A 12,189-nucleotide genomic window follows, 5' to 3' on the forward strand; every position below is an offset into this window, starting at 1 on the left:
TTGATTGATTCTTCAACAATCAATGTTTCAGTATTGTATACTCTGTAGCCTTTAGAGCGTTCAAAATATCCAAGAAGGAAACACTTCTGTGCCTTAGAATCAAACTTACTCAGATGATCTTTAGTGTTCAGAATAAAACACACACATCCAAAAGGATGAAAATATGAAATGTTGGGCTTTCTGTTCTTCCACAATTCATAAGGAGTCTTATTAAGAATAGGTCTGATAGAGATTCTATTCTGAATATAGCATGAAGTGTTTATTGCTTCTGCCCAGAAATGCTTAGCCATATTGGTTTCATTGATCATGGTTCTGGCCATTTCTTGTAGAGTCCTATTCTTTCGCTCTACAACTCCATTTTGCTGTGGAGTTCTAGGGCAAGAGAAATCATGGGCAATACCATTTTCTTTGAAGTAAACCTCAAAGAATCTGTTCTTAAATTCGCCACCATGATCACTTCTGACCTTTATGATTTTACACTCTTTCTTAGATTGAATCTGAGTGCAGAATTCAAAGAACACTGAATGAGACTCATCCTTATGTTTCAAGAACTTTACCCATGTCCAACGACTATAGTCATCTACGATGACTAATCCATATTTCTTTCCTCTGACATATGCTGTTTTGATTGGGCCAAACAGATCAATGTGCAGAAGTTCTAGCGGCCTAGAGGAAGAGACAACATTCTTAGACTTGAATGCAGGTTTGGAAAACTTCCCTTTCTGACATGCTTCGCAAAGAGCATCTGATTTATATTTCAGATTAGGGAGTCCTCTGACCAGATTTAGTTTGTTAATCTCAGAAATATTTATCAAACTAGCATGGCCTAATCTTCTGTGCCAGACCCATTGCTCTTTGCTAACAGACATAAGACAAGTTACCTTCTGATTCTTAAGATCCTGAAGATCAATCTTGTAAATGTTGTTCTTTCTTTTGTTTGTAAATAGGATTGATCCATACTTCTGACTTACAGCTTTACAAGACTTTTGATCAAAGATTGTGTCATAACCATTGTCACTTAATTGACTTATGGACAATAAGTTATGAGCTAATCCATCTACCAGAAGAACATTAGTTATAGAAGGAGAGTTACCAGAACTTATGGTTCCTGAGCCAATGATTTTGCCCTTCTGATCTCCTCTAAACTTAACTTCTCCAGCAGATTTAAGCACCAGGTCTTGGAACATAGACCTTCTTCCCGTCATGTGCCGCGAGCACCCAGAGTCCAGGTACCATGACATGTTTTGCTTTGTCTTCTTTGCTGCCAAGGATATATGCAACAGAAATTATCTTCTCCTTAGGTACCCACATTTTTTTGGGTCCTTTCTTGTTAGTTTTCCTCAAGTTCTGATTGAACTTGGGTTTAGCATGGTAAACAACAGGAGGTACATCATGATATTCCTTAGGTTGAGCAACATGATATTTTCTATTTTGTGTCACATGCTTCTTAGTGTGTGTAACGTGAAAGCTTTTAGCATGTGAGGTGAGCCTAATATCATGGGAGTGGCCATACTTGAACTGATCATACAATGGCTTGTATGTGATTTTCATATCATCTACAGGTTCAAGTTTGTATGGAGTATCACCCTCATAGCCTATGCCAACTCTCTTGTTTCCACTTACAACATATATCATAGAGGCAAGTTGACTTCTACCAATACCTCTAGATAAGAATTTCCTGAAACTCAAGTCATATTCTTTAAGAATATTGTTCAAGCTTGGAATAGATGTTTCTTAACCAGAAGATGACTCAACATCTTTGGATAGTTTTAAAACTTTTTCTTTGAGTTCAGAATTTTCTAATTCAAGCTTCTTAGTTTCAGATACAAAGAGCTTTCTCAGCTTTTTGTATTTGATACTAAGCTTAGCCTTGATTTCAAGAATTTCAGCTAAACTAGAAGCTAGCTCATCTCTAGATAGATCAGAAAATACCTCTTCAGAGTCAGAGTTTGATTCTGATGTAGATTCTGATTCAGCATCCACAGTAGCCATCAGCGTAATGTTTGCCTGCTCGCCTTTAGAGTCTGATTCTGATTCTGATGAATCTGAATCATCCCAAGTTGCCATAAGACCTTTCTTCTTGTGAAACTTCTTCTTGGGCTTCTCTTTCTGAAGCTTTGGACACTCACCCTTGTAATGTCCTGGCTCATTGCATTCAAAGCACGTGACCTTCTTCTTGTCATTTCTTCTGCTTCCAGAAGATTCTCCTCTTTCAGGCTTTTTGGAACTTCTGAAGTTCTTGAACTTCCTTTGTTTACTTTTCCAGAGTTGGTTTACCCTTTTGGAGATCATGGACAGTTCATCTTCTTCTTCTTCTTCTGATTCTGATTCTTTAGAATATTCTTCTTCAGCCTGAAAAACATTAGTGCATTTTTTATTTAAATATTTTAATGCAATAGTCTTACCTTTCTTCTGAGGTTCATTAGCATCCAACTCTATTTCATGACTCCTCAAGGCGCTGATCAGCTATTCCTAAGAGACTTCATTCAGATTCTTTGCTATCTTGAATGCAGTCACTTCTTGAAGGCTTCATACTTCTGGAATAATGCAAGAGCTTTAGTCTCCTTGACTTGGGCATTTCCTTCGTGAGTCATCTTTAATGATTCAAAGATGTCATGGGCAGTTTCCCCGTTTGATATCTTCTCATATTCAGAATGAGAAATAGCATTCAGTAGAATAGTCCTTGACTTATGATGATTTTTGAATTGTTTCTTTAGATCATCACTCATTTCTTGTCTTGACATCTTTGCTCCACTAGCCTTTACTGGATGTTTGTAACCATCCACAAGCAAGTCACATCAATCACCATCTAGACCAAGAAAGTAACTTTCCAATCTATCTTTCCAGTATTCAAAGTTTTCACCATCAAATACTGGTGGTCTAGAATATCCATTTCCATTTCCATTGTTGTGTTGATCATTTGAAGTAGATGTAGTAGGAGGAGGAATAGCATCACCCATAATGACTTAGTGTTTTTCTCACCCTGAATCTTTTTCTAACACGGTTAAGTGCTTGCACCTAGAACCGGTGCTCTAATACCAATTGAAGGATAGAAAAACACTTAGAAAGGGGGGGTTTGAATAAGTGTGACTTAAAAAACTCTTAAGATAAAAACAATTGCACAATGATTTTTATCCTGGTTCATTGTTAACGAAACTACTCCAATCCACCCCCTTAGAGTGATTTACCTCTCCTGAGGATTTAATCCACTAATCAACCTTGATTACAATGGTTTTCCACTTAGATACCCTCTAAGTCTTCTAGAGTATTCTGATCACACCTTGATCACTCTAGGAAATACACTACTTAGAAACTTTCAAGTCTTCTAGAGTCTAGTGATCACAACTTGATCACTCTAGGAACCTTTTACAAATCAATGTAAAATAAATTTTTATAAGAGTATTGAAATGCTTCTTAATAAGCTATAATCACAACTGTGATATTTCTCTTAAGTTCTAAGCTTAAATCTCACTAAGATATTACAAGAGTAGTGAGGTTGAAGATGAAGTTTGAGAGCTTTTGAATTTGACAACGTTTCTGTATTTTGCGCAAGAGGTGTGTATTCAGCTTCTCATCAGAACTTCTATTTATAGGCGTTATGAGAAGATATCGTTGGGAGCATTTAATGCGTTGCGTGATCCGTACAGCTTTGCATTTAATATTTCACTCTTTTGTCAACTACCTCGAGCCTTACTTTTCCTGCTTTAATTGACTTTGCCTTTAATAGCCTCTATCGTTTCTTTTGTCAGTCAGCGTAGCCTGTCATCTTGTACTTGCTTCTGATTTGATCTTTTTAGATACAACATTTGAATATCAAAGTCATTCAGCTTGGTGCAGAGCATCTTCTTGTCTTCTGACTTTGTAGTGCTTCTAGCGTGATACCATAAGAACTTCAGTGCTTCTGCTTCTGAACTCAAGTTCTTCTGATGCTTCATAGACAATATTCTGATTCTTCTTGACCATCTTCTGATGTCTTGCGAGAGCATGTTCTGATGTTGCATACTTGAACCTTCTGAGTCAGTGCTTCTTGCGCTGAATTGTGCATACTCTTTATATATTTCCTGAAATGGAAAATGCATAGGATTAGAGTACCACATTGTTATTATCAAAACTAAGAATATTCATCAGAACAAATCTTGTTCTAACACAGTCCACCCTCCTCGTCCCCTTTTGAACAAAGAAATTTTTTGGGGGCCACCTCTTGACAATTGGGTGAAAGTCAACTCTAATGGAGCTTCTAACAATATCACTTCAGCTAGTGGAGGCATCTTTCACACTAGTTCAGGTGATTTTATAATTGGATTTTCTAAAAAATTCAAGCCTTAAAATGCTTTCTTTGTTGAAATATTTGGAGCTTTAAGAGCTATTGAAGTGGCTCAACAACACCATTGGCATCATTTGTGGCTAGAAACGGATTCTACTCTTGTCGTCAAGGCTTTCAACAATCAAGCATATATCCCTTCATCTCTTAGGAACAAATGGCATAATTGTCATGCTTATACTAGACAGATACATTTTTTATTACTCATGTGTATAGAGAGACCAATTCGTGTGTTGACTTGTTGGCGAATGAAGATCCTCTAGTACATGGTTACCAGACCTTCATTACTATTCCGAAAAAGTTATTGTCTAGCATTTTGTTCAACAAATTAGGTTGGCCTAACTTTAAAGTTACACTTTTTTAGTGAGGGTTTGGTTTGCTCCCCTCCTTCCTAAATATATTTTTCGTATATATATTTTTAAAACACATTTAATTATTATTTTAAAACTAATTAGTAGAAACAAATATTTTATCACTCATTATTTAATTCACTTTTTTTATTGATTCCTTTCCCCCTCTTCTTATATTATGTCTTGTTCTATCATTATATGAAGTCCATTTAATTTATCTAATTGATAAAGTATTTAATATTATACAACTCATACAATTAGTAAAAAAATAAAACTACATAATCATATAATAATTTGTTTTGGTGGTCATAAAATAATTATGAATTGTTCGTATTAGCCTATAATTTTAATATAATTTAATTCGTACATTATTTATATTTTCTTCCTATTATCTTTTTACTTATATATTTAAGAATCTTATGATCATATATCTCATTTTATATTATTTATTCTAGATTTTACTATTTGTGATACTATACTTTATAATCTTATCATTTTATTATATTATAATAATACATTCTATTTAATATATAAATTTCCTATCCTTTCAATTTTATATTATGTTATATTACTTATATTTAAATTCATTTAATTAAAAATATATTTATGATTATACAAATCATGATTAATTAACAAAATAAAGATTCGTGAGATAATTTTAATTTTTAGATCATAAAATAATTATGACTAATTCATTCTATCATACAATTTTAATATGATCTATTTTTTTTTTTTGGAAAAGGCCATGATTAAAATTAAAAAGAAGCTGGTCAGCATAAGAAATGCCAAACCAGAAAAATACATAGTTTTCATGTTGCAGTAAGCTAAGATATAACCAAGCTACACAATGCACAAGGAACTAATTACAGCATGCATCAACAATGATGCTCCTAACAACAACTACAGTCTGCATCAGCGATATTAACAGAAGCTACAAATAATGACTGTGTGCTCCACACCAGAAACAACACCATAAACGTCCAGAATATTTGATACCGTTCTCCCACTGATGCATTTTTCGATTCTGACTGCATGAGACAAACTATTCGGCAGACGAAACATCCTGCATAAAATGAGAATAAAAAATGGATCTCCAAACTGCTGAACCACAAACGGAAAAATGCTCCTGCTGACCGAGTTTCAAAAATAATTCACACCTCCAAGAGCAGCTCTCGAATTCAAATACCACAAAGTTACATTGTAGTCGATGCTACTTGATTTTAGTTTCAGTCAATTCCAAGACCAACGAATCACGAATTCAACCATGTTGTGCATATTGATTTCCTTATTTTTGAACAGCTTCTCATTTCTTGATCTCCATATGCACCATATGCAAGCGAACCAAATCACCCTAACTTTCTCAGAAAAATGTCTACCGCTATCGATCAAACCTTCAAATTGGTGAAAGTGGTCTAGTCATTCTCTGTGGAATGTCGTTGAGATTCCCAACCAATTTGTGATGTGATACCAAATACCTGCAAAAATAGGACATTCAAAGAATAGGTGGGAGACCGATTCCTCAATCCCGCAACCGCTACAACACAGTAAAGATTCTTGGTTAATGACACCTTTGTTATACAAATTGTCTTTAGTAGCAATTTTATTCTGAAAAAGCCTCCAGACAAGACAGGAGATTTTTAACAGAATACTCTTATTCCAAATCTTCAACCACAAGGGTTGATCAAGCGAGATCTATCCTCTGTAATTTTCTTATATGTTTCTTTGACTGAATATTCATTCGCTAATACGCTTTCCCCTAGTTCTAAATGACTTAAATCAGACCACCAAAGAGAGCTATCTCTCCCTCCACTTATGATGGGCCCATCAAAATCTCCATATCTATTAGCTAATGCTTTAAACCAAAGACCTTCTTTTTCCAATCTAAGTTTCCTAACCCATTTACCCAAGAGAGCATCATTGAATCCTCTCAATTTTTTTATGCCCAAGCCCACCTCTTCTAATGGTCTACATACCGTATCCCATTTGACCCAGTTTATTTTCCTCTCATCCTCTCTCCCACCCTACAAGAATTGTTTAAACATTGATTCGAGTTTTGAGATTATACCTGTCGGAGTCTTAAAGAAGGAGAGATAATAGACCGGGATAGTTGACAAGATTGATTTGATAATAACTACCCGACCTCCAATAGACAGTTGGTTATGCTTCCATCTCGACAACCTAGATCTCACTGTATCAACTACGGGATGCCACGTCGCTATTCTTCTTGGGTTTGCCCTAATCGGTAAGCCAAGATATTTGAATGGTGTCGATCCTACCTTGCATTTTAAGATGTTGGATGCCTTCTCTAACCAATTATGCGGAATGTTAATACCGATCAGCGAACTTTTATGGAAATTCACTTTGAGACCCGACATTAGCTCAAACAGCAGTAGAATTGCCTTTATAATCCGTATGTTTCCCCATCCTTTTCTGCCTATGATTAAGGTGTCATCGGCATCAAATCTAAATCCAGAAAAATCCCCAGATTCCACTGCTTTTTTCATTAGAAGGTTAAATCCTTCTGCTGCCAGCAAGAAAAGGAACGGAGATAAGGGATCTCCTTGTCTAAGACCACGACTCATCGAAAATTCCTTTGTGGGACTCCCGTTCACCAGCACTGATGTTGAGTTTGTAGATAAGCATTCTATGATCCATCTTCTCCATTTCTCGTGAAACCCCATCTTTTGCATAACGAATGTTAGGAAATTCCAAATAACCGAATCAAATTCTTTTTCAAAGTCAACCTTGAACGATAACAATTATTTTTTCTTTCTTTTTGCCTCGTCCACAATTTCGTTGGCAATGAGAATTCCGTCTAGGATTTGTCTTCCTGAAATGAACGCTAACTGTGTTTCAGACACCACTGAGCGGATCACCTTTTTCAGCCTATTCGCTAGTACTTTGGAGATGACTTTGTAAATGCAACCGATTAGGGAAATAGGCCTAAAATCTGACACCTTTACTGGGTTCCTTTTTTTGGTATTAACACTATGAACGAGCTATTTGCCCCTTTCACAATCCTGCCATTGGTGTGAAACTCTGTCATTACACGCATGAAGTCTTCCCAAAACTCTTTAATAAAACCAAGGTTCACTCCATCTGGCCCTGGACTTTTCGAGCTATCGCACTCCCAAACCGCTCTTTTAACTTCCTCTTCTGTGAAAACTTTTACCTACTCCTCATTTCATTATCATTAACCCTCTTGAAATTCATGTTGATTGGCAATGGTCTGATGCCTCTAGCTAAGAATTGATTTTGGAAGTGGTCGAAAATTGCGTTTTTTATTTCAGCCACCTCACTCAGTATTCTACCATTCCATTCCAAGCTTAAGATTTCGTTCTCTCTTCTTCTCTTATTGATGCAACCATGAAAGTACTTAGAGTTTGTATCTCCTTCCTTAAGCCATCTGACTCTTGATTTTTGCCATTGAATGCTGCTGTTGAGAGTTGACAATTTGAATATTTGATCCCATCTTTATCTCTTAGATTGTGACTCCTCCTCTGTTAGGCCTGTTGATTCTTCTTTAAGTTTAAGTCTGTTAAATTCGGCTTTTGCTTCTTTGATTTTTTCCCCAAGGTTTTGCGTGTGATCTTTATGCCAAGGTATGAGCTTCTCCTTAATCAGCGTCAATTTTTATTTTAATACAAACATGCCCCAGCCTTCTATCTTCATGTTTCTCCAATGTTCTCTAACAAAATTATAGTAACCTTTTGTGTCCTTCCAGCAACTGAGCATCCGAAATGGTTTTCACGCCCCAATTTTTTTGGATTTCGCTAAGCATGATAGGACAGTGATTGGATAGGCCTTTTTCAAGGCACCTTTGTTTACTTGTCGATCCCGCTCTTAGCGGAATCTCCAATTCTGGACCAAGTGAACTTTCTGCCGTGCAACGGTAGATCGATCAACTTAGATTCGCTGATGAAGTCATCAAACTCTTCAATCTCGTCCCTGCGTACAACAATACTAGAACCCCTTCTTTTTGAAACTTCCCTTATAGCGTTGAAATCTCCCAATATACACCATCGTTCTTCTTTCTTTGCCTGGATCATAGCTTTTAAGTCGACCCAAAGAATGTGTTTTCTTCTAGACTCGCACGGAGCATACACATTTACTTTGTTGATTTTTTTTCTTTTCATCCCCCCACTCCCCTTCTAGCCTTAGCACATGGTCCCTGGTGGTGATTCTCTGAGCTGATATGATGCTGCTGTTTCATATTGTTAAAAGACCGCCTGATATGCCTTCTGATGGCTTGAAAGCAAAATTACATTCTGAATTTCCCCACATCCATGAACACTGACTTCTCTCAATTGATTCCAGTTTTGTTTCTTGAATACAAATAACATCAGGCCTTTGATTTTGAATTAAGAACTGTATTTATTTTTTCTTAACCAGACCACCCAAACCCCTTATGTTATAGCTGATTAACTTCATAAAAAAAATTGACTTCATAAAAAAAGACTCCCTTTTCCCTTTTCTCAATAGTCTCTTCTTCCTCAAAATTTCTATCCTCTTCTTTCTTCGATCCCTTGGAGTCTGAAATGCAGCATCTATTGTGTTTGATACTCTCAATCCTCCATGCCTTGAAAGAGGTTTTTTTGCCCTTTTCTACGATATTGTTACCCTTATGAACCTTCTCGACATCAATGATGCCATCACTTTTGTTAGCATCCGGACTTAATTCAGGCGAGTGGACTGAATCTAGAGCATTCACTTTATCTTCAGTCTGGGCTTGATATCCTCTTACTTCTTGTATCAGATCATTATTTTCATTTGGGCTTGTATCTAGTGGAAGCCCAATATTTTCTCCTGCCCTTGGGTCTACCGATAAGTTCTCTATTTCATTTACTTATGTATTCCCACATGGCAGATTAATCCCCCCCATTGACTCTGAATAGTTACCATCACTGCATGCATTTGATTTGTAAGTCGTGGTATTAAATATTGGTGCAGGTTCTCGAAAGGTAATTTCCTCGTTATTCTCATTCCATCTATTGCCAGCCGCCTGCGATTCCACATTTAAAGCTTGAGCTGCAGCCGCCGCCTTAATTAATTGCTCGTAATTATCTTCCAATTTCTTCATGGTCTCTTCGTCTTCCAAAGACGCCATGGAAGGAGGGATACATGTATCTTCTGAGTTAACAGAGCTGTCATCATCATCATCATTTTCCATACCAGTGGAAAAGTCGTTGAAATCCAATATGCAATCATCAGGATCACAATTGCACAATTCTTCTGTGAGTCTTATGACAAAATTCTCTTTGTTTATTTGGACATTGATCATCTTGTTGATAAATTCCATGTTAGGCGTCCGAACGAACAATCTGGCTAAGTCCAATCTCTCTCTGTCTTGTGTTTCTTGATCTTCTTTTATAAGCCTGCCAAAGGAAATTGTTATTAAGGAAAACATTTTGTTGCACCAAGCATGTATAAGAATTCCCAAAACTCGCATCCACACATATCTCGAGCCTCTGACGTCTCTTGGTTCCCATTTTCTGATCACACTTAACTCTCGAATGAAAATAATCGAGGACTCTCTAACTAAACTGTTGAAGTCTTCATTCTCTTCTACTTTTAAGAAAACTCTTTCACCTCCCATAGGAATTACCTTCACTGTCATGATGCCTTCTTTCTCCAGTCTTTGTTGTATTAAGTTTACCTCTTCCGCCTTCCTGACGAATCCGCTAAAGCCTGCTTTGACCCAAGCCATCTCTTCTTCTTTAATTGTAATGACTATTCCTGAACCCTCTTTAAAAGCAACTCCGTTTTGGTGATCCCTCCAGCCTGTGTGAGTGTCATGCATCTTCTCTTGACATTCCGCATGTTGTTCTTTGTTCCTGATTGCGTCTGCATATGACTTTCCTACCTTTCTGATACTCTTCCATGTTTCTATGTTCCTTGGTTTCTGGTTGTCTATGTTCATCCTCTCCTTTCTTGTTGTACGTAGTTTCTCTGTGTTGGTGTGACTCCGGAAGTAAGTTCTACCATATTGTCTTCGGAATCTTGAAATGTTCACCCACGCCTTGTAAGAACCGAACCAAACATTCTTGAATTGATCTACTAGCCATTTCTCGTCTTTGATATCTGCGTATCTAACAAACCCGAAGATCTTTCCTAGTTTATTTCTTTTTCTCGCTGTAGACGTCCACCACTTTCCCCCAACGTTCGAAAACTCGCGCCAACTCTCTCTCTGTAATATCCTTCGGTATATTGTTGACATAAACATAAGGTTGTTCCTTCTGTTATTGCTGTGGCTTGATTGTTGTTATTCAATCTTGTCTTGTTCCCATCTGATACCCTCTCCATCTTCTCGATCTCATTGGGGTCTATCTCGCAGTCTCGTATTCTCTCTCTCTCTCTCTCTCTCTCTCTCCTCTCTCTCTCTCTCTCCTCTCTCTCTCTCTCTCTCTCTCTCTCTCTCTCTCTCTCTCCTCTCTCTCTCTCTCTCTCTCTCTCTCTCTCTCTCTCTATCTCTCTCTCTCTCTCTCTCTCTCTCTCTCTCTCTCTCTCTCTCTCGCGCGCGCGCCATCCAATTAGTTGACAGTATCATTTAATTTATACATTATTTATGTATCTAACACATTTCACTTAATATCATTTATTATAGATCTCACCATTTATTATTCTTTTATAAAAAAAGTAATATAGATATTTGTCTTATTTAATTTTTAGCTTAAATACACTTTTGGTCCCCATACTTTTATGTTTTTTAATTTTTCGTTCATATATTTTAAAAATCAATTTTTGATCCATAAACTTTACCTCACTTGAAATTTTGTTAGACCCCCCTCCAATTTTGCATAGTTGGCAGTGATGATTAAAATAAAAAATTACTTTTAATGACGTGTCAATATTGACTGGAATAATTTATTAATTAATATTTTTTAAATAAAAAATTAATGTTGATTGGGATAGTTTATTGATTAATATTTTTTAAAATAAAAAATTAACAATTTTAATAATTTTTAATATATGTTTTAATATATAATAATTTTTTTAAAGATAATTTATTAATTAATATTTTTTAAATAACAAATTAACAAGTTTATGATTTTTAATATATGTTTTAATATATAATATTTTTTAGAGTAAATTAATTCACTAATAATTTTAATTATATGTATTTAAATATTTATTTAAAGATTAATTAATAGAAATATTAAAATATACTTTTGAGATTTAAGCCCATGACACAACAACATCTACCCCTACCCATTAATATTTACTTGATAGAGTTAGTTGATAGAGTTAGTGCAAACTATATATATCATTAGTGCATTTTGAAGCACATTTCTCAATGTTTATACTTATGCATTTTCATTACTTTACCTTGATTATTTTTCTATTTAAATGTGTTTTTGTAAATCAGTTTATTTTTGCACTTATTTGATTTTTGCACTTTTTTTCACCATTAGCAGTTTGCACTAAAATATTCATAATTGGACCTACGAGAATCGGATCGACACGTTCTTATAATTGCTGGAAAGCTAAGAGAAAGAGTTACAACTTTAATGTTGGAGT

The 12,189-nt window shown here is 35.8% G+C and overlaps 1 protein-coding gene across 1 annotated transcript; it reads right to left on the reverse strand.

Annotated features, from left to right (window-relative positions):
* Positions 1-9,517: 9,517 nt before the first annotated feature.
* On the reverse strand, positions 9,518-10,888 carry LOC131593256 (uncharacterized). The gene has a single exon (XM_058865606.1). It carries the CDS (start codon positions 10,886-10,888, stop codon positions 9,518-9,520), a length of 1,371 nt encoding a protein of 456 aa, XP_058721589.1.
* Between the last annotated feature and the right edge of the window lie 1,301 nt (positions 10,889-12,189).

This window comes from Vicia villosa, linkage group LG1, assembly GCF_029867415.1.
Source record: "Vicia villosa cultivar HV-30 ecotype Madison, WI linkage group LG1, Vvil1.0, whole genome shotgun sequence".
NCBI classification, from domain to species: domain Eukaryota; kingdom Viridiplantae; phylum Streptophyta; class Magnoliopsida; order Fabales; family Fabaceae; genus Vicia; species Vicia villosa.

Coding starts and splice junctions, on each gene's coding strand:
- LOC131593256 (XM_058865606.1), bottom strand. CDS start 10,888: ATGTCAACAATATACCGAAGGATATTACAGAGAGAGAGTTGGCGCGAG.